Source organism: Sceloporus occidentalis, unplaced genomic scaffold (genome assembly GCF_023333645.1).
Source record: "Sceloporus occidentalis isolate IW3139 unplaced genomic scaffold, rSceOcc1.0.p SCAF_5, whole genome shotgun sequence".
NCBI classification, from domain to species: Eukaryota; Metazoa; Chordata; class Lepidosauria; order Squamata; family Phrynosomatidae; genus Sceloporus; species Sceloporus occidentalis.
This window is the reverse complement of record NW_028316985.1, coordinates 141,044,301-141,070,187: the sequence shown is the minus strand read 5'-3', so window position 1 is coordinate 141,070,187 and position 25,887 is coordinate 141,044,301. Positions and strand designations below refer to the sequence as shown.

Here is a 25,887-nt window from a genome sequence, read left to right as displayed (position 1 = left end):
AGTTCAAGGAGGATGTGGACAAAGCAGAACACATTCAAAGGAGGGTGACCAAAATGGTGAAAGGTCTGGAAAACATGCCCTGTGAGGAGCATCTTAGGGAGCTGGGTATGTTTAGCCTGGGGAAGAAAAGGTTAAGAGGTAACATGATAGCCATGTTTAAATATCTGAAGGGATGTCATATGGAAGAAAGAGCAAGCTTCTTTCTTGTGCTGTTCAGAAACTAGGGCATGGAGCAATGGATTTAAGCCATGCCAAAGTCATGATCCAGTCCTAAGGACTGGAGCGCAGCTTTGGCACAGCTTCCAGGCGTTTAGGACACATGCATCATTTAAACAGCATACCTCCAAAGTGACTCAAAGCAGCTTTATTCTGGCCTGTCTGTATGGGGCCTTGGCTTCTAGGGAGAGATCAGGGTTGATTTGGTCTACAACGCATTTATTTGTCTTTTTAAGCAGTCCTCAGTATCCATAGAATGCTTCTTCAGCACCATACTTCAAATGAGTTGTCTTCCTATCAGCTTTCTTCACTTTCACATCAATACATACAAATTGAAAATACAATATCATAGACAAGCCTAGTGTAACTATAGTATTAGTCGTTGCTGTATGTGTCTGTGTGTGTATCTATAGAACATCTCCTCATAAAGCTCACTCAACCACCCACAAATTTGAGTTTACTGGTATTATGACATGTTCATCAACAGCAACATAGAAGTGAATTGCATCCTGTCTAAAAGCCTAGAAAGATATTACACTGATCATATCCTCATATCAATTTATTCTACCAATGAAATAAGTTTCAAGCTTACCCCCCAACTACAGTAATGTTTTACAGTATTAGAGTTGAGTGAACAGAAAATTTAAGAAGCATTTATAGTTTGTTTAAAAAAAAAAAGCAGCTTAGATGGAACATCAATTCTCCAAATGTCATAGTTTTAGATGGAGAGGGAGAGACACCATACAATACACAATATACAAGTGCAAATACATAAGCTAAAAATCAAGCCAGGTTACTACACCAGTCATGCAAGCAAGAGCAATAGATAAAACTAACAGTATAATTATGAGAAGATTATCTGTCAACATGTGTTCTGAAAGTTCCTAAACTGAAAATATGCAAGGTATAAAATATTCAAAGTACTCTATTTTTGTGATTGGCATTCCAGGTGGTCGTGATTTTGTTACAGCTTTCAAAAACAGAATATTCACATGGGATACTAAAGAGCTGCTTAATTTTTTTAAAGTAGTAGAGACATAAACACATAAAATACTCATTAAATAAAGCATAGATCACAGTTTCAAGAAATGAAACAACAGCCTGTACAATAACATTACTTGCATTTTGAATTTATTCTGAGGAATATAACTAAAACAAAACAGGTTTTTGTCCCAAGAGGCCTACAATAAAGCGAGACTGCATCTATTTTATTTTAATGAATAGTCCAAGTACTGGCTTAATCTCAAGGAAATCCTTATTTTATTTATTTGTTTATTTATTTATTTGTATCCCGCTCTTTTCCTATGACTTACAGGTTTGTTTAGAAATGGACTTCAGTAATTAAAAACCTAAGAAAAAATTAAATCTGCCCTATTTTATTAACATACATATATTATTATTGTCAAACTTTAGGAAGCAAGAAGAGCTGTCCGTTCTTTACTGAAAAGACTCTCCTATATATATGCAGCACTAATGCAATCTTGCAGGTATCCTTTCAAAAATAATTGTCCAAAAACAAGCAGTGCACAACTTTGTACTGAAGCATCTAATGGCACCCTCTAGTGCTCATAGAGCTAAAATTCAACTTTACTAAAAAGTTTAGAATATCTGTAGCCAACCTTAATGCATAGGCTTGAATCCTACTAGTAACCGAAACCACAGTAGATGGACTTAATTAATGAATAGTGAGTTAACATTTGTGAAAATACCACTGATTCAATGTGTCTACACTTGTTGGGACAACCAATGGAATTCAGACCATAGTCTCCATGGTACAATATTCAACATACTCTATATATTCATGTATAATTCTAGAAATTTAACCCTAAAAACCTGAGTCAACTTATTCACAGGTCAATGTAAGTGCTGTACTTTATCTCTTATTTTAAAAAAAGAACGATCCTCTGGTGAAAGGCAAGAGTGAAATCTGTCCTGGAAGCACTGACCCCCTTCTACTCTCATCCATCCAACCTTTATGGTGATCACAAACAATTATGCCTGCTAAAATTTTGTAAGTTCTTTGGCATAGTTTTCCTTTCCTTCATCCTTTAGATCCTTTGTTACATGTCTAAGTTTTACCCTCAATTTACCTACAAGTCATATCAAAATCCATAATTTTGGCCCCAAAACCTGCCCTTGGCTTATACATGAGGTCAACTTACAGTGCAGTATATACAGTGCGGTATCCTAATACACTGTGTCTAAATTACTTTTTATTTGTTTGTAAGTGCTATTACTTCTGTGTAAAACCATGACTTGTGCAGCATCATTCAGCTCAGAGAAAAGCTGTTTGTGTTATGCAGGTCACCATAAACAAGCAATTTTCCAAAAGTGCTCCTGAACATGGGGGTTGGGGGATGTCTCCAAGCTCTCTCATGATACCTCTGGTTCTCCTTCTTAGCAGTAAGAGGAAAATCCCAGATTGTATGGCAGTAGCAGTGTAATAACAAACCCTGCCTCATTTTCAGATGTTGAAGGAAAGGATGTTGGGGACAGGAATATCCCAACAGAGAGGTACAAAAACTTGGTTTCTGCTGAGAAACCATGAAGCCGAATTAAGAGAGCCCAGTGGTACTTTAAAACTGAATGAAAAATATGATGAGGCATTAGAAAAATATGATAAGGCAAATTTCTTTTGTACTACTCCAAGTAGAAAACTTAGCCAGTGGGGGCCATGCTGTCTCTGCTTATCCCAACCAGAAAATGTTCTGGAGCTCATGCTTTTGGTGTAATTAAGAGACTACTTTTCTGTTAATGAGACTTAAGGCCCATACAGACTGGCCAAAATAAAGCTGCTTCAGGTCACATTGGAGGTATGCTGTTTAAATAATGCTAAGAGGATCATCCTAAGAGGCCAAAAGCTGTGCCAAAGCTGTGATCCAGTCCTTAGGACTGGAGCGTGGCTTCAGCATGGCTTCTGGCCTCTTAGGACACATGCATCATTTAAACAGCATACCTCCAAAGTGACCTGAAGCAGCTTTATTTTGGCCAGTCTGTATAAGTCCTTAGAGCTTCACTCTTCCCCTTGATTTTCTTTTGTTTACTTTTCTTCCTCTTGACCACTTTTGTCCTGAGGATGAATCTCAGTATTTGATACAGACCTTCTACCCGACAATTTACATCACTTGTTCTTTCCAGAAATATAGTGGTCCCTTCCCTTGCATAGGAGATCTGTTCTGGGGGGGGGGGGCACATAAGGGAAATTCCATGTATGCTCAATGGGGCTCATGCTTGCAGAGGTGCGATGGTGGTGCACACACCCCATTACTCTTTCTGGGGCGCAGTGCCACTTCTTCTAGTGCGGCTTCCAGGTAGTGAAAGAAAAGGGATTGGCACAGGGCTTTCAAAGTACAGTACTGATTCTCAAGAAACACAAAGGGGAACCAATGGCCTTTAGGACCATGGTGGGGATGAGGGTTACATTAAACTTTTCAAGGTCCTTTAACACCACCACAGCCTCACTGATCACTTCATGTGGTGGTTTTTTCTGGAACGGCTCTTGTAGTTAAAATCTCCTCCTTTCTCTGTCCTTGCCAGTGTTCAGTCCAGAGCATGCGGCCTCTGTAAACCCTCAACACACACACACACACACACACACACCAACTGTGCCCCTCTTCAGCCTGATGAAGAAAAACAGAGTCCTTACTTGTCGGGGAAAAGCATTTTCCTTTGCATCTGGTCACCTTGGGAACCTCTTGCCCACACTGGCCTTTGCCACAAGACCAGCATGGACAAGGGGCTTCTCACTCACTGCTTAGCCAATTGCTTGGTTGCTGCTCCAGGCTGACCAGGTACAAAAACAGCAGCAACCAAGACTGATTCTTTTTGAATTGGCAATAGAACAGTGGACCTAATATCAAGAAATATGCATTGGGGGGTGTTAGGGTTTTGTCCAAGAGGAAACAGAGCAGAAGCTCAAAAGGTTTGGGAACCACTACTACACACAATTCCCAGATCATTGTTAAATCTATTGTTACAAGATGGAAAGAATCGAGCCCAATCATAACTCTCTCTGAAGAAGGTTGTCCACCAAAATTCAGTGACCACATGAGGTGGGCATCAGGCAAAGAAAACAACCAAGAGACCAATAATAACTCAAGGAGCTAGAGAGATTTGCACCTGAGTGAGAGAAGCCATTTATAATACAACTCTCACTCAGAGACCTGTGGGGAAAAATTCTCTGCTCTGATAAGACCAATACCAAACTTTTCAGCTCTTTCACAAAATGCTATGTGTGACACAAAGTCAATAGTGTTCATTGCCTTGAAAATATCAACCCACATTGAAGCATGGAGGTAGCAGAATCATGTTGTCAGGATTCTTTTACTTGGAAGAAAACCTGTTAGGACTGGGGGGGCAACACAAATGCAAAATTGACAACAGTGTAGTTTAAGATCAAGAATATCTCACAATGGACATTTTCAAGATGACTGAGACTCTATGGCAAACCTTGAAAACTGCTGTTCACCAATGGTTGCCATCTAATCTGATAGACCAACCAGGGTTTTGTTCTTTGTTTACTTTTGTGTTACAATAAAAGTATTTTGCGCATCTTGGACATCAAGTGATAACAATGCCAATTAAATCTCTCAATTTCAGCTTGTAATACAACAAAATGTGGAGAGATCAGGGTTGGGGTCAAGGCACTGTACAAGACAGACAAGAAGCATCATAACTTGTAACAAACAAAACTTTTCTCATTGCAAAAAGAGACAGGCCAAAAGTATGTAAAATGTGCTGTTTTGATAATATATTCATTTTTCAGCAGCACCTCCAGGTTCAGATTTTCAAACAAAGAGTTAGATGTATTCGGCCATAAAATGTTCTATCTATGTTATTGCAGCTAATTTTTATGTAAAACTTGTAGTCAGCATACCGATTCCATTTCACTTGCTATAAAAGAAAAAACATGCAAAGGATTCTGAAATTTCATAAAACATTAAAGATCAGAACACATATTTAATTTATTACTCTATATTTCAGTGTCTTGCTTAAAATAATGTAAAGTTACTCACCTTCGACTTTATGTAGAATGGAGATGACTGTTGTTGTATTGCTAAGTCCAATATACTATTTGAATTTGTGACACTATTACTATTAGTGTGTTCATCATCTCTGCTGCTTTCATCAGACTGATCAAAATCATCACTGTCCTGGTCCATTTCTTCCTCTTCCTCCAACTCCTCCTCCTCTTGTTCACCAGCATGTTCATCATCTTCCTCCTCTTCTTGGTTGCCAGAGTATTCTTCATCCACTGCAATAAATCTGTTGTTGTTTTCTTCTAATTGTTCTTGTTGGGACTCATTTCTTTGACAGAGTCCAGGATCCCCTCCACCTATTTCCCCATTCCTTGCAACATGAACCTCCTCTTGTTGTCTTAACTGTTGCTGCTGCTCTTCCTCTACAACTCGATTCATCTGCTCTTCATCCACGTGGCTTGAGGAAGCATTACCTCGAAAAGACCCACCAGTTCGCCGTCTCTTACTGCCAACAGACAGCAGTTCCTGATTCATTTCCAAAAGCCAGCTTGCTACTTCTTGGACCTTTGCTAGACTATCTGAAGATGCAAAAGTTTTCACATTCTAGAAAAGAGAGAAGTAGAAAAGTGTTACAAGTATCATACACTTCCTCATCATATATATCTAGACTTCAAGTTTTATTCTGACCTAGAACAGCTCTAGTCCAGAAAGGCAGCTTGGTTTTAAATCAGGAGGTGTGATATTGCCATTGCAGTATCAAATTAAGTACTCTTCCATGCATTTTAGTAAGTAAGAGCCAAATTGGAAGAAATAGTATGAACAGGAACTACCCTCTTTCATTATTGTAACGATTTTGTGGTCCATAAAATGTAGATTGAACATCTTGTACAGTCTCAGTTTTAATGACAGTGATAAATAAAATTTTGCAAATTTCCTTCTAAAAATCGTTTCCCTACACAATTGATTATGGAGAATATATTGTCCAATGTTATGCTAATAATGTTTTTTGGAAGTCCATCTTAGGAAGCACATACTAAAGTTTGGTTGATGAGAACATAAAAACATAGGAAAGGTCTTCCAACATTAAACAAATACAGTGTACATTATAGGCGGCTTCCGGCTTAAGGGGAAACCAGTGGGGGATCAGGAGGCTGGCATGTGTGCATGGCTGCGCGGCATGTACGAGACCCATTATATCTAAAGGGGCTTGAGCATTCACGCTTTTTGCCTTACACGAGGGAGGCCTGTAACAGATCCCCCGCATAAGTCAAGGGTGGACTGTATATTAGCTTTTTATTCTGTTGGATACAAAAGGTTTGCCTAACAAGAGAAGTAGATGCTATCAAACTAATCCAAGCCAAAATGTTCCCACTGTAACTTAATTACACTGCTAAAACAAAGGACCACTCTGCGAGTGGAGGTAGTTATGGAAGTAGTTCAGATGCTCATTTAAAATACCATCAGAAGTGTCAGCTCCAAAAGTAAACTGCTGACTGTATGGAAAAGTTATATGGATGTTACCCTATTACATGAAGATACACAACCTTTCCATTTCCTGCCTGGCTGACAGATTAGCATCTCTAGTTTCATACTACTGCAGTAGTCCTCAAAAAGTGGGGCAGGGCCCCAAGGGGAAGGCAAGGTGCTCAAAGTGTGTGTGTGGGGGGGTGAGATATGGAGGCTCTGATTCCTCATCCTCCTCTTTCCAAACTTCTTTATGTGTAAAATGTACACATGTATTGATTGAACTTACTTAAATAAAACTGTTCTAATTTGAACAATGTTATTTCCCCAAAAAATGTTAAAATATAATTATACATGAATGTGCCAATGAAAATATGTATACTAAATAAACAAAAAAAAATGAGGGGGAGGACGTCCTCACATAAATGTAAAGGGTGCCCCCAAGGGTAAATGGTTTGAGTACCACTGCATTAGTGGTCTCAAGTCAACAGCTGCCCAGATGTGTATGAGGGGGGAGAGACATGGAGAAAAGAGAAAAATGCAACACTTATGACTTCCTATGCATATAGTTCCCCAAGTCAGAGAGCACAAATTGCACTTTGTAACATCTTTAATTAAAAATGCAAAACTCTTTGCTAAACAATAACATAAATCTATTGTGAAATATTTGTATAACTGAATTAATATAAGTATTACTTCTCTATTTAAATGTAATTTAAAACTGTTTAAAGTTTTAAAACAGAAAGGAATTTTGCAAATCTTTACTTAGAAGATGTTATAAGACATAAACTTATGCTGCTTTGCAATTTAAAGACCAAATATAATCACTGTAAAAAAAATATGAATGAACACAGAAAATAAAGGGAGTTTTCCCATTTTAATGAAAATGCAAAACACAGATTATTTCATAGTAAACTCTATGCCGTTATCCTATTCCTGACATTATTTTTCAAAAATATTCAGTCGTGAAAAACCTATTTGATAAATGAGAGATTCTCACCAAAACCAAAGTTTATATGAAACTCACTTCTAATATTGTTTGTGATCAATATTGGTTTGATGGAATTCACACAGATATTTGTATACTACAACGGTACAATTTTTCAGGTCATCTTTATTATGGTCATAGACCAGAACAGGTAAAAAAAGGGATACAGAGTAAAAGAAGGTAAAAGCAAAGTAACAGTGGTACAAAGAAACCTAATTCTGTATATAAACATAGTGATCAGAAGCATATGTATTTCTCAGAAGCATGCAATTTTAATTTCCAATATTAGATTCACTATAATTAGATGTATACATATATAATGCACACACAAAAATAGTTTCTACAGGAAACTTCAAACAACTTAACAGCTAAGCCTAAATACCTTTAAGGAACTGATCTCAGAAGCTATGTAGGTTTTGGCTATGGAATACTGGTGGGGTGGAGGTGGGGGGGTGTCTTCAAGTCGTTTCCAACTTATGGTGATCCTAAGGTGACCCTATTATGAGGTTTTCTTGGCAAGATTGCTTAAAGGGTGATTGCCTTTGCCTTCCTCTGAGGCTAAAGAGTATGATTTACCCAAGGTCACACAGTGAGTTTCCATGAGTTGTACCTCAAGAGAGTTGTTCAGGGAATACTAGTTGCTAGCTAAATACAGAGGAAGGTAGTGGCAGACATATTCTAAATAAAACTTCCCCAAAAAAATCTATGACAGGATTGTCTTAACTCAGAATTGAACAGAAGGCATATAACAACACAATATTATCACAAATATAACTGAATTCTGAATTTTAAAACTGAGCATTCGGTTTTATTACAAAGAATCCTTGTTTCTCCTACCAGGCAACTCATCAAAGTGTTTGGAAAGCAGATTCTGCTGATAGAAAAAGTTCAATCAGCAGATATACCTCACTGGATTCTGGTCTCTGTCCAGAGACACAATTTACACTACCAAATACAAATTTGTAATTCCTGTTATTTTTAATTGGTCATATATGCGTCTCTAGGAATAACTAACAAGAATTATGGTCAAGATCCAAAGATCCATTTTAAAACGAACAGAACTGTTTGACTCAGAATGAACATCTACTCCTCATGTTATATCAGAAGGTGTTTTTGAAATTCCTCCTTTTACATTGCTTTACATACACAAGAAACACAAATAAGAATGATGCATGGAAACATGAAAATGCTTTGTTAGATCCTGGTCAAAAATTATATGACAATGCACAAAAATAAGACAAATACAAATGTGCTGCTGCAAATAAAATTGGATGAAATTTGTTGTTTATCAACTAACTTGATTTACCATCTATCAAGGTAGGGTGCTACAGGGTGGCACCTTATTCCCCCGTGTTGTTTAATATCAATATTAAACTACTAAGTGAGAAAACTGGAAGTATGAAGATTGGGTATACTCATAATACTCTATTTCTCCTTTTCATTGGAGTCAGCTGGGAAGGTGCTGGACCAGTATCTGGATGGCAGCCAATAAACTGAAACTGAATCCCTGTAAGATGGAGGTTCTGCAGACTTGTGCTTCTCAGGTCCAAGTATCTGATAAATTATCTGTGCTGGAGGGAGATACGCTTTCCCTGAAGAAGCATATGCATAGCTTCAAAGCATTGCTAAATAGTCTTTGGGGCTGTACAAACAGCCACCCCTTCTTCAGCCAGATCAGGGCCACTGCAACCGCACACCAGGGCCCCGATCTGGCCTTTCGAGGTCACAAAAAGGAGCCACAAAAAGCAGCTCCTTTTTGCACCCTAGAAAAGGCACAATACTTCAACACCACAGCTATAAGGCACTCTTTTGGGGCTGCATTGTGCAGATGCAGCACTAGAGAGGTGCTGTGATGCTGCGTGCCATGTGGTGCAGCGCACAGCATCACAGCATCCTGGGGTGGAGCTGGAGCATGTGTCATGAAGATGCTACGCCCCGACTCCACCACCACCACCCCCAGCCAGCCTTTCAGGCCAATGTGCAAAAGCCCTTTGTCACTCAAGATCCAGGAGAAGTCCAGAACACTTGTGGTCAAGCTTTGACTTGTTCTACAAGTTACAACCTTTCCAAGGCCCTTGCATGACATTAGCCACAAGAATTTGTACAACAGTAACTTCTCAGTTAGACTACTGTAATACACTTCATGTAGGGCTGCTAGTGCAAACTACAGTAGCTAGTTTGCTGATTGGAATTCCAAACAGATACCACATAACACAGAAATGCACTGCTGTCAATATGCTTCTGAGCCAAATTATACGTGCTTGTGATAATATTAACAATCCTAAATGGGTTGAGACTTTGAAACATGAAAAAGCAGCTTTCCCTATGCAGTGGGCCCTTGGTATCCAAGGGAGATTGGTTCCAAGATGCCATGACTATAGCAAAAAAACAAAAAACAAAACAAAAAAAACACCCAAATAATCTAGTCCCTCTTAATAATATGGTATACATCAACAGCAGAGGTGATGGCAAGCCTTGGCCTCCAGGTACGCATTCTTTGGACTTCTCTACCCCTGAATAGCACACCAGCTGCCTACTTCTACCTCACATCTCTGCAGCCACAAGTCTCTCTATAGACTTTCCAGTTTCAAAAATGCAGTATTGTACATACTATGCTACTTGTGTTGCGCACAGTGTTGTGTTGTGCACAGTACTGCAGCATTTTTATCAATGGTTTGTTGAATCCACAGATCCTGAGCCCACCGTATATGTTTGTGTGAGGATGCAGTTGGGCCTTCTCTGCTGTGGTGCCCCAGTGTAGAATGCCCCCCCCCCCCTTTTGAAGGCCTGATTGGTGCCAACACTGGCTTCATTCAACTATCAAGTAAAAACATGGTCTTTTATTAAAGTCTTTGGGACCTACCAGATTTATACTAAAATGTACATTTTTAACCATTTAAAGCTAGGTTTTCACTAGGTAATTGTTTAATATGCTCTTATTACATTTAAATTATTTTTGCTTGCATTTATTTCATTTGTATGCCATCCTGAAATATAGTGCAGGATATAGATATTAATTTAAAAATACCTTCATAACAAAATTAATACCAAATATGATATACAGGGAGGTTTAGTAGCTAACAATCAAACCTATTTTTAATAATACTTCTCTAAAATGAACAAACATAATATCAAAAAAATTACAATATTCCCATTCCCTATTATTCTTGTACCCTTCAGCGATTAATCATACAACATAAAAAAGTAAAAGAAAAGTTATCAGTCAAATATAGACATGGCTAATTCAAATATCATCTCAACCCAAATATGCTAGGATAACCTTAAGAAAGCTCCTCTACTTGCCTCAGTGCTGTGCCAATATGATATAAAGATAATGTTAACTGCCTGACCTAATAAAGCTAATGTAAGGATTAAACAGGCAGCATGTGAATCTAAGAAAAATATGTTGTACATTTAAAAATATTGCTTGTACATCAATGTCATTCAGTAGCCTTTCACAGGTGATACTCAAATACCTTCAGGTCATGAAAATGTGAGGTTTTGTTGAAAAATGAAATTGAAATGTTGAAGCTTAAATATAAAATACACTCCAACCATAAGTCAGCAGACTGATTTAAAAAGTATTGCTGAGTAGTTTTATTGGGTGCTTTAAAAAGCTGAACAATTCTTCTATTTATCCACTAGAGGGCAACCCCTTCTATATATGTGTCATGTCTTCTTAGATTGTAAGCCTGAGGGCAGGGAACCATCTAATTAAAATGATTGTATGTACAGCGCTGTGTAAATTTTCAGCGCTTCATAAATAAAGGTTAATAAAAATAATAAGATAACCAAGAAAAGATAGCAGAAAGTTCAGCATGAACAAAATTTTCAATAAACACAGGATGTCAGAATCATCAGCTACTGCATATGGCTCACCAGATTCATAATTGAAATGCATTAAAATAAGAAAATAAATTAACAGGTTTTCAATTATTAAGCAATAATAAGGGATCATTATAGAAACTTTCTAGATTATATCCATGAACACCTAGTGTGAAAAGCAGTTGCTTATCTGCAACTGTGATTTTTTGAGTGGTCATCTATGAACTTACACATATGAAATTCTCTGTACCTATACAGACCATCCTTGCAAACTTCAGAGCTAGATCTCTTTGGCTGAAGGCCTGCTTCACCCACACCACACATGCTCAGTATGTTCCTGTTCAAACTATGCCTGCAACAACAAAAGCACAGAGAAGACAAAAGAAATCTTTGACCCAAACATCAAATGTCAGCATGAGTGGCTGAGTCCAAATAGCTGCTTGAAAATAGACTGAATGGGGACACCAGCCAAAAAGGAGAAATCTTTCATGGAATGACAATGGATGGAAGAAGGCTGGCAGTCTGATAGGATAACAAAATGGTAGAAGCCACCCATTTGGAAATGAACTGTGAAGTATATTGACAACCTTGCTTATGAGTCCCGTAACAGACAAAGAGTCTAGGAGATTTCCTGAAATGTTTTGTCCAATCAACATATAAGGTGAGGGCCTGTTTGACATCTAGCATGTACCAAGCCCCTAGTCATAAGTTTGTGGATTTGGGGAAAAAGTCAGAAGTGAGACTTTTGCTGAGATGAATGAAAAGATGAAGTCACTTTTGGTAGGAAAGTGGCATCTGGAAACAGGATCACATTGTCATTGTGAAACTAGAGAAACAGTAGATCAGCCCTCAAAGCAGCTAGTTCACTGGTCCTCCTGGTAGAGGTTACACAGTCTTCTACGTGAGGAGACAAGTCACACAAAGCCAGAGATTCAAAAGGACATCTCATGAGAATCAAGCATAGCTCCTAAGCTGCAGTGATGGGAGATCAAGAAGGAAATTTTTTCACAAAACCTTTCAAAGAAAGGTTTAATGAAAGGGTTGAATGAATGCCAAGACACCTGCCACACAGAAGAGACTGGGAGGTCCTGTGATGCTATGGGCATGAACTGAAGAATGGGATTAATAGAAATCTGGTCCAGTCAAGCTCTTCCACTTTTAACATACAACTTCCTAGTTGACTATCTATATGCAGAGCAAAGGATGGCTAACACCTCTAGGTGGCTATCCTCCAAGCCGTGAGGGAAAGGCTAAAGATACAGGTGTTGATTGAGAAGATCCTGAGCCAACAGTAGCCTCCAAAATCAACAACGGGAGGTGCAGGAGCATGGCAAAAGATGACTGAAAAGGCTACCAAGGTGTAACTGCAGTGCAGTCTGCATCATCATCCCCGAGTTTTAACGTGACCCTGCTGATGAATAGAAAGGGAGGGAAGGCATAGGAGTGAGAACAGTTCCATGTCACCTAGAGGGTCCTTGGGCACAATGTTGTCCATGCTGACAAATAGGTCCACTTGCCGAAGGCCCCAACAGTGAAATATTTCATGAAGGATTCACGGGTACATCTAGGTCAGATCATATAACACCTGTGTTAAAATCTCTTCACTGGCTGCCAATCCACTTCCGGGCCCAATACAAAGTGTTGGTTATTACCTTTAAAGCCCTACATGGCTTGGGCCCGAGTTACTTGAGGGAATGCCTTTCCCTACACAATCCGCCCCGCACCCTTAGAACAACGGGGAAATTGCTACTCGAACACCCTAAGGTGAGACTGGCAACAACCCATCAAAGAGCTTACACAGCAATAGCGCCTACTCTTTGGAACGCACTCCCAGAAGAGATCCGTCTTAGCGGTACACTGGAAGCCTTTAAGAAGGCACTGAAAACCTATCTCTTCCAGCAAGCATACCCTCCCGACTCTCTTTAGAGAAAGTATTCCCCAATTAGATTAAGATACTTTGATAGTTTATAGTTTTGACTATTTTAATTTGCTGTTTTTAGATAATTTTATTGAATTGTTTGTAATTGTAATTGAATGTTATAACTGTTTTTATACTGTATTATGACATATGTCATTTTTTATCAGATGTGAACCGCTTTGATCTCGAGGAAAAGCAGTACAGAAATAAACAGTTTATTATTATTTATTAAAGGAGCAGCCTCCACTTTTGGAACTGAGTCTACAACCAGCTAAGGGCAGTGGACTAGACATTTTCCCCCAAACTGTGGAAGGTAAACTGGAATAGGAGTGATGTCCCTCAGGACTCACCAGTGCCAAAACCTGATGGTGAGATCAAGAAGAATCCAGGAGCGAATGCCTCCCAGTCTATTCAAGTAAAAGACCACCATTGTGTTGTCTGTTATGACCTGAATATGATGTCTGCCAACAAGAGACTCAAACGTTCTGTAAGATGTGATCATTGCAAGTAGGTCAAGAAATCTGACATGATGCCTTTTCTCTCGAGGAGACCAAGAACCTTTGATGGGGAGGGTTAGAATGTGGGCATTTCAACCATGGGTAGATGCATCTATGGTCACAATTCCTATGGGCTTCAGAATGCAGAGTGGAACATCTATGAGAAGATTCAACAGAGATATCCACCAGACTAGGAACTGATGAACTGTGGTGGGGGGAAATGGAGTTAGGAAAGGATCATCCAATTCTTAGATTAATGGGAAAACCAGGCATGGACAGATTCGAAGTCTGAAAAGTAGCTGCTGCTGATATAAAGAGGGTGTACATACTGTCCATTAAGGGGGCAGAGTGGGGGCATGGCATCCAAACGATGCACGCCCCAACTCTGCCACCAGGTCATTGTGATGCCACACACCGCACCACATGACAGGCAGCATCATGACACTCCTCTGGTGTTGCATTTAGATGATGCAGCGCCAAAGGAGCACTGAATGTGGCGTCTGCAGCTATGGCACCCTTTCTGTGGTGCAGAAAGGAGCTGCTTTTTGTGGCTCCTTTTTGCGCCACGGAAAGGTGAGATCAGGGCCGCAGCATGCAGTTGCTGTGGCCCCGATCTGGCACTCGAAGGGGTGGCCTATACAGCCACAAAGCCAACAATCCTAGAAGAACCTGAGCATCCTTTGCCCATAAGCTCTGAACATGGAAAATACAAAGGGCAGCCTCCACAATACATTGTCTGACCAAGAATCCAGCATAGCACTAATATATTGAGTCCATTAGGTCAGATGCAACTGTGACTTCTTGGGGGGTCATTAGAAGACCAAGGTTGTGGAACAGAGACATCATAACATGGAGATTGTGATAAAATCTGGTGCAGGAGCTGTCTACGCAAAGGAAAGTAGACACTCACTGCAGACAGAGAAAGGCTGCCACGACTGCCATCATTTGGTGAAAACCTATGGCATAGACAAGAGGCCAAAACAGAGGACATGGGAAAAGAATACATGGTCTCAACGTGCAAAACACAGAAAACAATGATGAAAGGGAAGAATCAAACTGTTGAAATACGCATTCCCAGAGATCAATGACAGCAAACTAACAACACAGCAGCGGTAGAATGGCAGAGAGTGTTACCACCCTGAACTTCTTGGTGGTAAATAGGGGTTGACATCCTTGAGGTCCAGGATGAGGCACATTGCTCTGGCCCTCTTCAGGACCATAAGTACCTTGAGAAAAACATTGATGAAGATGGGTTGGATATGCCCTCTTGATATCATCCTCATAGAAAAGAGTGTCAATTTGTTCTGACAAAGTTTAGGATAGATGCATAACGTGAAAACACTGGAAGGTGGAGCTTGGTGGCATAGCCATGGGTGACAATGTCAAGGACCAATGAATCCAAGGTTATTGAATCCCAAGCTGGTAGAAAACAGTACAGATGCCCACCAAAAGAAATGATGTCAAAGGAAAAACAAAGACATTCAAAGACAACACTTAAATCTAATTGCTTCTATTTGTAAAAAGAACAGTACTTGCCTATCACTCTCAGTTCTTTCAATATCTTAAGATACACTTCAATGTATATTTGTTTACACACATTTTCCTCTATAATCTATTCAATAAAAGTATGAATCCTATGAACATTAGACTTTATACACAATTCACAGTTCTTCAGAACTATTGTGGATCCAAGCCTTCATTTCATTAGCTCTCTCTACTTCTCACAGAACTCTGGACCTTTTTGCCAGCCGGATCCTGACTGGCTGCTCTAAACATTCAACTCCGCCTGTGCCTATTTGTATAATTTTTTAAACTTGTGTATTATCCACTGTTTTAACTATACCTCGTGTTAAGACATACTGTGAGCCGCCCTGGGGCCTATATTGGGAGAAAGGTAGGATAAAAATTAAATATATATGAACTTTCCTCCTGCTTATACTAATATGCTTCTGAGGCTCCTTATATCTCAGTCTAAGGAGCCACAAGTCACCACACTTTCATTTCAACATCAGTATACCTACTGAAGGGTAAAATGAAAGATCAGTTATATAGAATTATGTTATTAAAACAGTATGTTACATATTATGATTTACAGCCAAATAAGGTGTGAATTCAATCTTGATATTATACTCTCAGCATAGGAAATCCGCAACAAAATACGGTTGGGAGAGTAGGAGTCATCAGTTTCAGAGTTCCAGCTATCCACTTATATCTTCTTCTACTACTTGGTTTTCTATCTCCTTTCCCTTCCCTACCCCCATTGAAGAATTATTGCCAGACCTCACTAAACAAGGGAGGGTGGTGCAGTTTTTGCCTAGAGAGAATTTTAACTTCAGTAAACCAAGCTGGTAGACTTTCCCTCTTGTGCAGTGATGTTACTGTCCACACAACAGTGCAAACAAGGATGCAGAGTCAATATTCTATATTTTACATGATGTTCCAATTGTTTTTCAATGTTCTGAGTGGAGAAGAGGAAGCAAGAATACAGAGTACAATACAGTGCTATTTGATTAAGATTTATGTCAATCAAGCATTAATCTTGTTTGTTGCCATCACATTGACTTCAACTTATAGCAACCCTACAAATGAGAGAATTCAAAGATATAGCCAAGTTAGTCTGTAGAATCAGTATGTCGAGAGATCTTGTAGCATCTTTAAGACTATCTAAAGAAAGAAGATGGCAGCATGAGCTTTCGTAGACTCAAGTTTACTTCCTCAGATGCACTTCAGGAATCAGAATGAAGTCTACAAAAGCACATGCTGCCATCTTCTTTCTTTAGATCAGTGGTTCTCAACCTTCCTAATGCTGCGACCCTTTAATATAGTTCCTCATGTTGTGGTGACCCCCAGCCATAAAATTATTTTCATAGCTACATGCAAATATGTGTTTTTGGATGGTTTTAGGCGACCCCTGTGAAAGGGTCATTCAACCCCCAAAGGGGTCCCGACCCACAGGTTGGGAACCACTGCTTTAGATAGTCTCAAAAGTGCTACAAGATCTTACATACTGATCCTACAAATGAGAGGCTTTCAACTATACAGCGGGCCTTTGGTAGATGCTAGGGTCTGGTTCCAGGATCCCACATGGATATCAAAATCTGTGGATGCTCAAGTCCCATTATATACAACGGAGTAGTAAAAGTTTGCTTTCTGGAACTTATATGTATAGTGGAAACTCGCCTTACACGGGGATCGGTTCCGGACCACCACCACCACCACCACCACCCCGCATGAGGCGAATTCCGCCTATGCTGGAGCCCCATTCAAAGCTGAGTATAGCGTGCTCATGTACAGCGCACCTGCGTCATACGCACTCAAGCTGTGGGACGCGCACGGGGCAGAAGGGGCGGCGTGTCCCATTCAATTGAATGGGCGCGCGTGCCCGTTGCGCCGCCGTGCACGAGCCCCATTGTTTACAATGGGGCTTGAGCATAGGCGGAATTCGCCTTACGTGGAGGGATCCGAAATGGATCCCCGCGTAAGGCGAGGGCCCACTGTATAATGTAGGTGCACTGTATTTTAATATTTTTAAGCCATGGATAGTTGAATCCGTGGATAAAGAATTAGTGGATAAGGAGAGCCAACTGTACTATTTTGCAATATTTTGGGTAACATGGCACTCCATTGAGTAAGTACCATAGAACCAAGTTATTTTTAAACTAGGAAAACCAAATCACCCAATCGAAGTTCAAGGCTAATAAAACTAAAGAATGTTAATAAGTGTTTTAAAGAACTACAATTAATTAGGTAAGAAATTAAGATGAGAAAGTGATCAATTATATGGAGCATATTCTGGGGCAGAAATGAAAATATTTCATAGTTTTAAAGTACATAATCACTATAGAGCTTTGGCAGATAATCCCTAAGAAAAAATGTTCTTTAGGTCTGTATATCATCCTTATATTTAGTAACAGCTGAAACAGCAAGAATAAATGCTTTATGTAATTAACTAGATTACTTTCTGTTTCAAGGTAAATTGGACTCTGCACTAAAAGGAAAGGAACACTATCATAAATGCCACCAATTTAATTTATTAATGTAATGAGATTTAAACTTTCCAAATGAGTGAGATGAAATGAATCCAAGAACAATATCTTCAATCATTAACATGAGTAGAAGCAACATCATTTCTTACAAACATAACACTTAGCAGCCACCATATAGCCACAGGGTAATTTCCACAACAGTTTAATATTTATTATAAAGTATATTTCATTTTTGTTGTTGTTGTTATTTGCCTTCAAGTTGTTTCCAACTTATGGTGACCCTACCATGAGGTTTTCTTGCAGAGATTTGTTCAGAGGAAATTTAAATGTGCTTTCTCCTGAGGTGGAGAGCATGTGACTTGCCCAAGGTCATCCAGTGGGTTCTGCACATGTTAATGGCAGGCTCGTGATGGGAAGTACAGGAATTTATAAACAGCACTTTTCTCTTGACATCTATTAAAGACCTTTTCAAACCTGCAACTTCATCTGCATGCCTAGAAATAGAGCTTTTCCTGTAGTTTGAACCCACTGTTGTTCCAGGTCCTGTTCTCTGGAGCAGCAGAAAACAAGCTTGCTTCAGCCCCAACATGGCACCCCTTCAAATATTTAAAAGGGCTATCATATCACCTCTTAATCTTTTCTTCCCCAGGCTAAACATACCCAGCTACCTAAGTCTCTCCATATAGGGCATGGTTTCCAGACCCTTAACCATTTTGGTTGCCTTCCTTTGGACATGCTCCAGCTTGTCAACGTCCTTTTTGAATTGTGGTGCCCAGAACTAGACATAGTATTCCTGGTGAGGCCTGACCAAAGAAGAATAAGAGTGCTACTATTACTTCCCTCAACCTAGACACTTTAGTTCTATTGATTCAGCCTGGAATAGCATCAGCTTTTTTAGCTGCCACATCACTCCCTGTGGCAGAAGTAAATTGGGTTCTGTCCTCATTATTTGAGAATCCTTCAAGGTTAGCTTCCCAGCTAGTTAATGTGAAGTATTTCACTCACAGCAGAAGCTTGGGAAGAGATGTTAGGGACAGAGAAGGTAAGATACTGTTGATAAGAGGAAGGTAGAAAGTAGTAGAAAGTAGAGGCTGAAGGGAAAGCAGGGCAGACTGAATGAGCAAGTATGGGAAGTGATATGAACATTATGAGCACTATCTTCTCACTGTAAATGCATTTCCTCATACTCCAGATTTCTCTCACCAGATTAACTAGTACAGAAAAAGATACATACTGTAGCTCCTAGAGGAAAATATTTGTTTACGGTTCCCATCTCTAATTCCATAGGCATAGGGCCACACAAAATTTTATTTCTCATGCATTTTACCAAACTGTTAGTCTCACTGTCCTTTTTACATAGACATCATGATTTTTCCATCACATCTAAAGACTGAGAATTCCTCTCAAGGATGGCAAAGATCTTAGCTAGTTTGCTTAACATAACTTAAGGGCAGATTTAATCAACATAAGAGAAATGCAGCCATAGAGGTTGGAGAAAATGAGTTTTATTTAGAGTTGTGTAAAGGTGATCACTATGTGATTTCAAAAGTTTATCAATAGCTTTTGATATTAGAAGATGAGTGTGTCAACGAGCTTATGATTAGAATGGTCCAAATGTTTGGGCATAAGAACCATATGGGGAAAATGTGGTCTAAAAATATAAATTTGTGTGGGAGGCACTGCTTTGCAGTGGTTCCGTTCCTACCTCTCAGGCAGATTCCAGATGGTGGAGCTGGGGGACTGTCGCTCCGATAGGAGGGCCCTTACATCTGGGGTCCCTCAGGGAGCAATTTTGTCCCCTATGCTATTTAACATTTTCATGAAGCCACTGGGAGAGATCATCCGGAGACACGGGGCGCGATGTTATCAATACGCTGATGACACCCAAATAGTCTTCTCTATGTCTCCGACTGATGCAGTGACTAAGGATGGCATCTCTCCACTCAATGCCTGTCTGGAGTCGGTAATGGGCTGGATGAGGGAAAACAGACTCAGCCTGAATCCAGAGAAAACGGAAGTACTTGTGATAGGTTCTCCTGGTCCTGGGAAGGAGGTTTGTCCACCAGTCCTGAATGGGGTCACGCTCCCTGTGAAGGACTCAGTTCGCAGTTTGGGGGTGCTTCTTGACTCCTTGCTTCACCTGACTCCTCAGGTGGATGCGACAGTTAGGAGCACCTGTTATCAGCTTCGGCTGATACGCCAGCTGCGTCCCTACCTGGACCGGGGGGACCTTGAAACAGTATACACGCACTGGTAACCTCTCGACTCGATTTCTGTAATGCGCTCTACATGGGGCAACCCTTGTACCAAACTCGGAAGCTGCAGTTGGTTCAAAATATGGCTGCCAGACTGGTCACTGGTAGCTCCAGGGCGAGCCACATAACACCTGTACTAGCAGATCTGCACTGGCTGCCAATTCGCTTCCGGGCACAATACAAGGTGTTGGTTGTTACCTATAAAGCCCTAAATGGCTTGGGCCCAGAGTACTTGAAGGACCGACTCTCCCCATACAATCAGCCCCGCACTCTCAGATCTCGTGGGGAAAAACTTTTGAGTGTTCCCAAGACAAGATACGCAGCGACTGCGCAAAGGGCTTTTTCTGTGGTGGCCCCGCAGTCTTGGAACGCTCTCCCTGAGGAGCTCCGCTTAGCCCCCTCCCTGGAGTCATTTAAGAGAAACCTTAAGACTCATTTATTTCGTCAAGCCTTCCCTCACATGTCCTGACTGTTTTGCTCCTGCATACTATTTATTGTATTTTTATATTGTTTTATTATTTTGATTGATTAATGATGGATTTTAATGATATATAGTAGTATACGATTTTTTTTTTATGAAGGACTTTAGCTGTTAATTTTGATTTTTAAACTCTGATTTTTATTGTATTATATTTGTAACCTGTATCGTATTGTATCTTATTCTGTTTGTAAACCACCGTGATCATAGGAACGGTGGTATATAAATAAAATTTCAATCAATCAAAAAAAAAGAAAACCTATATAAGATTATGGGCCTGTACAGACAGGTCAAAATGAAGCTGCTTCGGATCGCTTTGGAGGTATGATGTTTAAATGACACAGACATCATAAGAGGCCAGAAGCTGTGCCAAAGCTGCACGCCAGTCCTTAGGACTGGACTGTGGCTTTGGTGCAGCTTCTGGCCTCTTAGAACGCATGCATCATTTAAACAGCATACCTTCAAAGTGACCCAAAGCAGCTTTATTTTGGCCTATCTGTACAGGCTCTATGTATAGATGGTATTTAACCCCAAATAAGCTGCCAAAATGTCTCAGAATGTTTCAATCATATTTTGGGGATATCAAGCTAAGGAGGGCTCTTGTTTCATACGTGGTAGACCTGTAAGAAGGCGAAAGGTTACTGGTCTAAGATTTATATATTAATCCAAAAACTTTTAAAGGTACATTTTGCAATGTCACTGGCAATACAATGGGCCATAAGTATCTGCTGGGGTTTGTTTCCAGGACCTGCCATGGATACGAAAATCCATGGATGTTCAAGACCCATTAAATACAGTGGCATAGTAAAATGATTTCCTTTTTGTTTTAGAATTTATATATTTTTTAAAAAAACTATTTTCAAGCCGTGGATGCTTGAATCTGCGGATAAAAAATTTGTGGATACAGAGGGCCAAATGTATATCTGTTCAGTATTAAGGACAAAAAATGAGAGTAAATATTGGTTACTTCTTCAATACATGACAACAGCTCAAAGAATATTATTTGTTCAAGCTTGGAAATGATGGACTGAAGCACGAACAGTGGAAGAATGGATTGTCAAAAGTTGCATAGTTAGCCCAATTGGCCAAATTAAACATGGACTTTAAATATGGATAAGCCAATTGAAAATTTTCTGAACGACTGGAAACCTTTTATTAATTTTTGAACTGTAAGAAATCTAACAATGTAATTATCTATGGTTATGGTTTTTAGTGATTTTAGTGAGATTATTTAGCTGGATTTGTAATGGTACAATAACAATATTCTTTGCTCTTTTTTCCTTTTATTTGTCTTTTCATTAGAGTCAGGATTGGAATATCAAAGTCTTATTGTATATTAGTTACAAGTCATTTGTTTTCTCTAGTTCTTTTCTCCTTTTTTCCTCTGTCTTTTTATTTTCTGAGTGTACATTACTTTGGTTGTAAATTGGACTGTTCCTGTTAAAAATTAATAAAATAAATATAGAACTGAGAACTGCCAGAGAAGAGCAGTGTGTTCCTTTGCAGTAAGCAACTGAACTTGTGACCTATCATGCATCATTCAACTACCATACAAGATTACAGGTTGTCAGAGATGAAGGTGCTTGCTTTCAGCCTATCACATTTAGCCATTTTGTAGATGCATCAGTTTAAAACAGCTAACCCTAGCCCTAGACATTATTTTGCTATGACAAGATACAGTAATAAAGTGATTCGAACTGAAATGCAATATCCAATTAGATCATGATTTTGTATGCATTACGACATTATGAAAATGGCATTTTTCAAAGTCAACATTGTTATAATACTTTGTCATATAACAGAGAAGAGTTGAAAAGGTGGCTAGAGAAGGAGGAGAATAATGGCATATCAGAAAGACTAGAAAATGCTTTCCAACCTTTTCTATGCCCCACACTCCTAAGAAATATATGATTCATGTTCACACTCCCTACAAAAGTAACATTACATTTAAAGATGAAGAAGTCTAATTTCACTGTGTACTTGGTCAGTTTCACTGCCAATAAACTCACACCTTGCTAGTGTAAATGAATGTATTGACCGAGCTACCAGAACATGAAGACACGCACAAAGAAGTTTACATCTCTCTCACCTTGGGCAGCGGGAGACTGGAGTGTGCTTAGGACAAATGTCACATCTTGTGTCCCCCATGCTCTTTAATCCTTTGCATTGTATATGGAGAAATCAGTAGCTACAAGGAAAGTGTTTAATTGGCTGGACAAAGTGGGGATAAATACAGGACAGGTCAAGTGAATTCAAGTGACGGAAGGAGACATGGTGTGTGCAAACAGAGGTAACAGGTGAACTGAGAAGCCCCGAGGGGTGAAATACTTAACTGTCATGATAATTAATTTATGAGTGAAATAATATACAATGGTTATGTCAAATGTTGCATTATAATAATTTTCAAAGCACTAGTCTGACAGTTACTTATATGTTAATTCTGTTATCCTCTCCTTTTGACTAAATAAACAGTGAGACTACTATCTACACAACACAACTACCTACTACTTCTAAAGGCACTCTTGGCAGCTGGCTGAGTGATGGCTCACGACTCATCGCTCAAGGATACAAGCCACTCTTTTGTCTCATCCCCTGAAATTCCATCTGGCATCCCAAGATGGAAACCCCTGGACTAGAATAAGTGGGAATTTATTCTCTCCTTACTGGGAAAAAAACCCACTTTCTGTTATTGAAATATTCAATTGGCATAGCACAAAATAATAATATAGTCATAAAGCGATGTTAAGTAATGGATCCCTATCTTTATTCCCCAAATTTTTAGGGGGGTCTCCTCCCAAGACCCCCAGTTTGCTCAGTGAACAATGGGGGATTCAAGTAGTTAGTCCAATAATACCAAGGTACCCACAGATAAAGTACCACCGCTGTAAGATATGCAACTTTTTTGAAGTTTCAGGAAATAATTCAACAATAAACTCATTAAGTTTACTCTAGTTTTGATGTGTCTGCTACAGTGGGGTCTTCAGCTCCCAACAGTCCATTCAAACCAACTAGCTACACTTCAGTTTACCAGTGTTCCAACAGCCTGACTTATCCCTCTTTCCAGTGCATGTCTGAGTATCTGCTGGCTTGGATACTAAGTAAAGTTTCCTACCACCAACTGGAATTCCCAGCATTCAAAACAACCAGTGAGATCACTGAACAAAGGATAGTTTTAAAATGATGATAACATTCAGATTCAAGATTCTTTCATTGCTTGTCTATAATTAAAGTAACCATGTACACCTCTCTTCATTAAAACAAAAACAAAAAAAAATCACAGGTATCCAAACTATGTTGCTCATACTGTGTTATACCACATCCACTTCCATTTCCAACAGCGCTTATACGTACAAATTAATGGATATTAGATATTGCTTCCTTTGCAACTGCCAGTCACTCTTTTCAGATGTCCAGATCACACTGTGAAAACTCTCAATTTTTCCAAGAGTCTCTATTGCTGCTAATCATTCCACCCCCCACCCCCCAATTCTGCTATCATTTGCTAGTCCAGGTAAATTGCTGACATGCTTTCCCTGATAATTGGGAACTATGTAGAAACAGGAAGAACAGTAGAACATAAAAAAACATGTCCAATATTTGAAATATATGTATAATTAGAGAGGCAACAGAAATCAACTGAAATAAGTACAACTCAGTATAATTTTGGTAGATCATGCTCAAACCCACTACATTCTGCCATACAGAAATAGCAGTAACCTCTCTAAAATGGTTCTTATAAGGATTAAAGAATAATGTGTGTGAAACACTTTGAACTCTTAAGCCATTCTAAGTCAAGCTTTGAACTATGAACTCTTTCAACCCTTTTATAAATGTTCCATAGCTCCATATATATGGATGTAACATAGCCAAAGTACTAATACCTGATAAGAGAACAGCTTCTTTCTGATAGAGTAGTCATATGCATGTTGCAAAGAATGAATCCATCCTTACATAGGGACCGAAATGTGGAGGCCAAGGAAAGATGCAAGGATTTGGGGAGGACATGGGATTTTCTATTTCCCCCCCAAACTGCATTTGTCCAGAAAATTGGGGAGAAATTAATTATGGAATATTTTCTTTTTGAATATCCAATGAAATGTTTAAGATAGAGCATTCATATACTTACTGTATTTATTCTTGAAACAATATTTGTTTTAAAGCCACAAATATATTCTTATGTAAGGCAATGCACAACCTGTGACAGGTTGGTCTTAGAGTCACCATAAGTCGGAAATGACATGAGGGCACATGACAACAACAAATATATGGCAGCGCTACTCAAAATCGTGGTTAATATGTTAGTGCCAGTGCATCAGCCATCAGCTAGCTACCATTCCATAACCATTTCCCAGGAAAGAACAGTTGTAGCAAATGAGAGCAATCATGATAGTGGTACTGGACATGTTTGGGGTTTTTTGGAGGGGGGGGATACTAGTATTCCTGCATATGTTAGCCCGAAAAGCAAAGAGACCAAATAATCTTTGTTTTACTAAAGCTGATGGTTTCTTCTGGACTATTTATTTATTTATTTATTTATTTATTTATTCATGATACCTGATTCACATAAATTGGCAAAAGCAAACCAGGTCTTTACAGCTCCTGACCCCTTTTACAAGAAAGCATAAAATTTATGAAAGTTTATTCAATTTGTAATTATGTACTAAATAAACTGTACTTTTAGCATACAAAACATTCAGCATGTAGAACAGAGGGAACCAAGTACAGTGCGCGCGTGTTATACGTAGCTTTGAGTGTATGTGCTCTAGTCGTGCAGGAAGACGTGTCCCATTCAGATGAATGTGGTGTGCGCGTGCCTGTGGCACGCACGCGCTGCCACACGCACAAGCCCCGTTCAAGTGAATGGGGCTCAAGCATAGTCGGAATTCACCTTACATGGGGGGGGGGGGGTCCAGAACGTAAGGCAAGGGTTCACTGTACAACTTCTCCCAGTCCAAGAACATCTAGAAGCTTGAGGGAGATGAATATCCAGAAGCAGCTGATCTCTTGATCATGTAATGACTACCTGGTAATCTATACAGGGAAATAGGATGACACTTTGCTGCCAAGGCCATTGCTGCCATGACAGTGGTAAAGGTCATAAGGCAGTGCAGAGACCAAACAGGAGGACTCAAAAGCAATATACCTGTTTAACAGACTGTGATATGGAAGTAAGTGTCCTTCAAGTCCAGCATGGTGAACCAATCACCCTTCTCTACTGGAAAAGGACAGAGGTGGGAATAACCACCCTGAACCACTTCCATTAGATGCTGGTGTCGAGACT

At 39.5% G+C, this 25,887-nt stretch overlaps 1 protein-coding gene across 5 annotated transcripts in view; it reads right to left on the bottom strand.

Moving 5' to 3' along the window:
- FBXW7 (F-box and WD repeat domain containing 7) overlaps window positions 1-25,887 on the bottom strand; it is a 162,684-nt gene that overhangs the window by 98,751 nt on the left and 38,046 nt on the right. For 4 of the 5 annotated variants that reach the window (XM_089525678.1, XM_089525679.1, XM_089525677.1 and 1 more), the window contains exon 2: window positions 5,232-5,798. In XM_089525678.1, the coding sequence (XP_089381804.1) occupies window positions 5,232-5,729 (498 nt within the window). In that variant the 5' untranslated portion in view covers window positions 5,730-5,798. Of the gene's footprint in view, window positions 1-5,231; window positions 5,799-11,702; window positions 11,720-25,887 lie in introns of those variants that run through there. The other variant, XM_089525683.1, reaches the window with a different exon arrangement.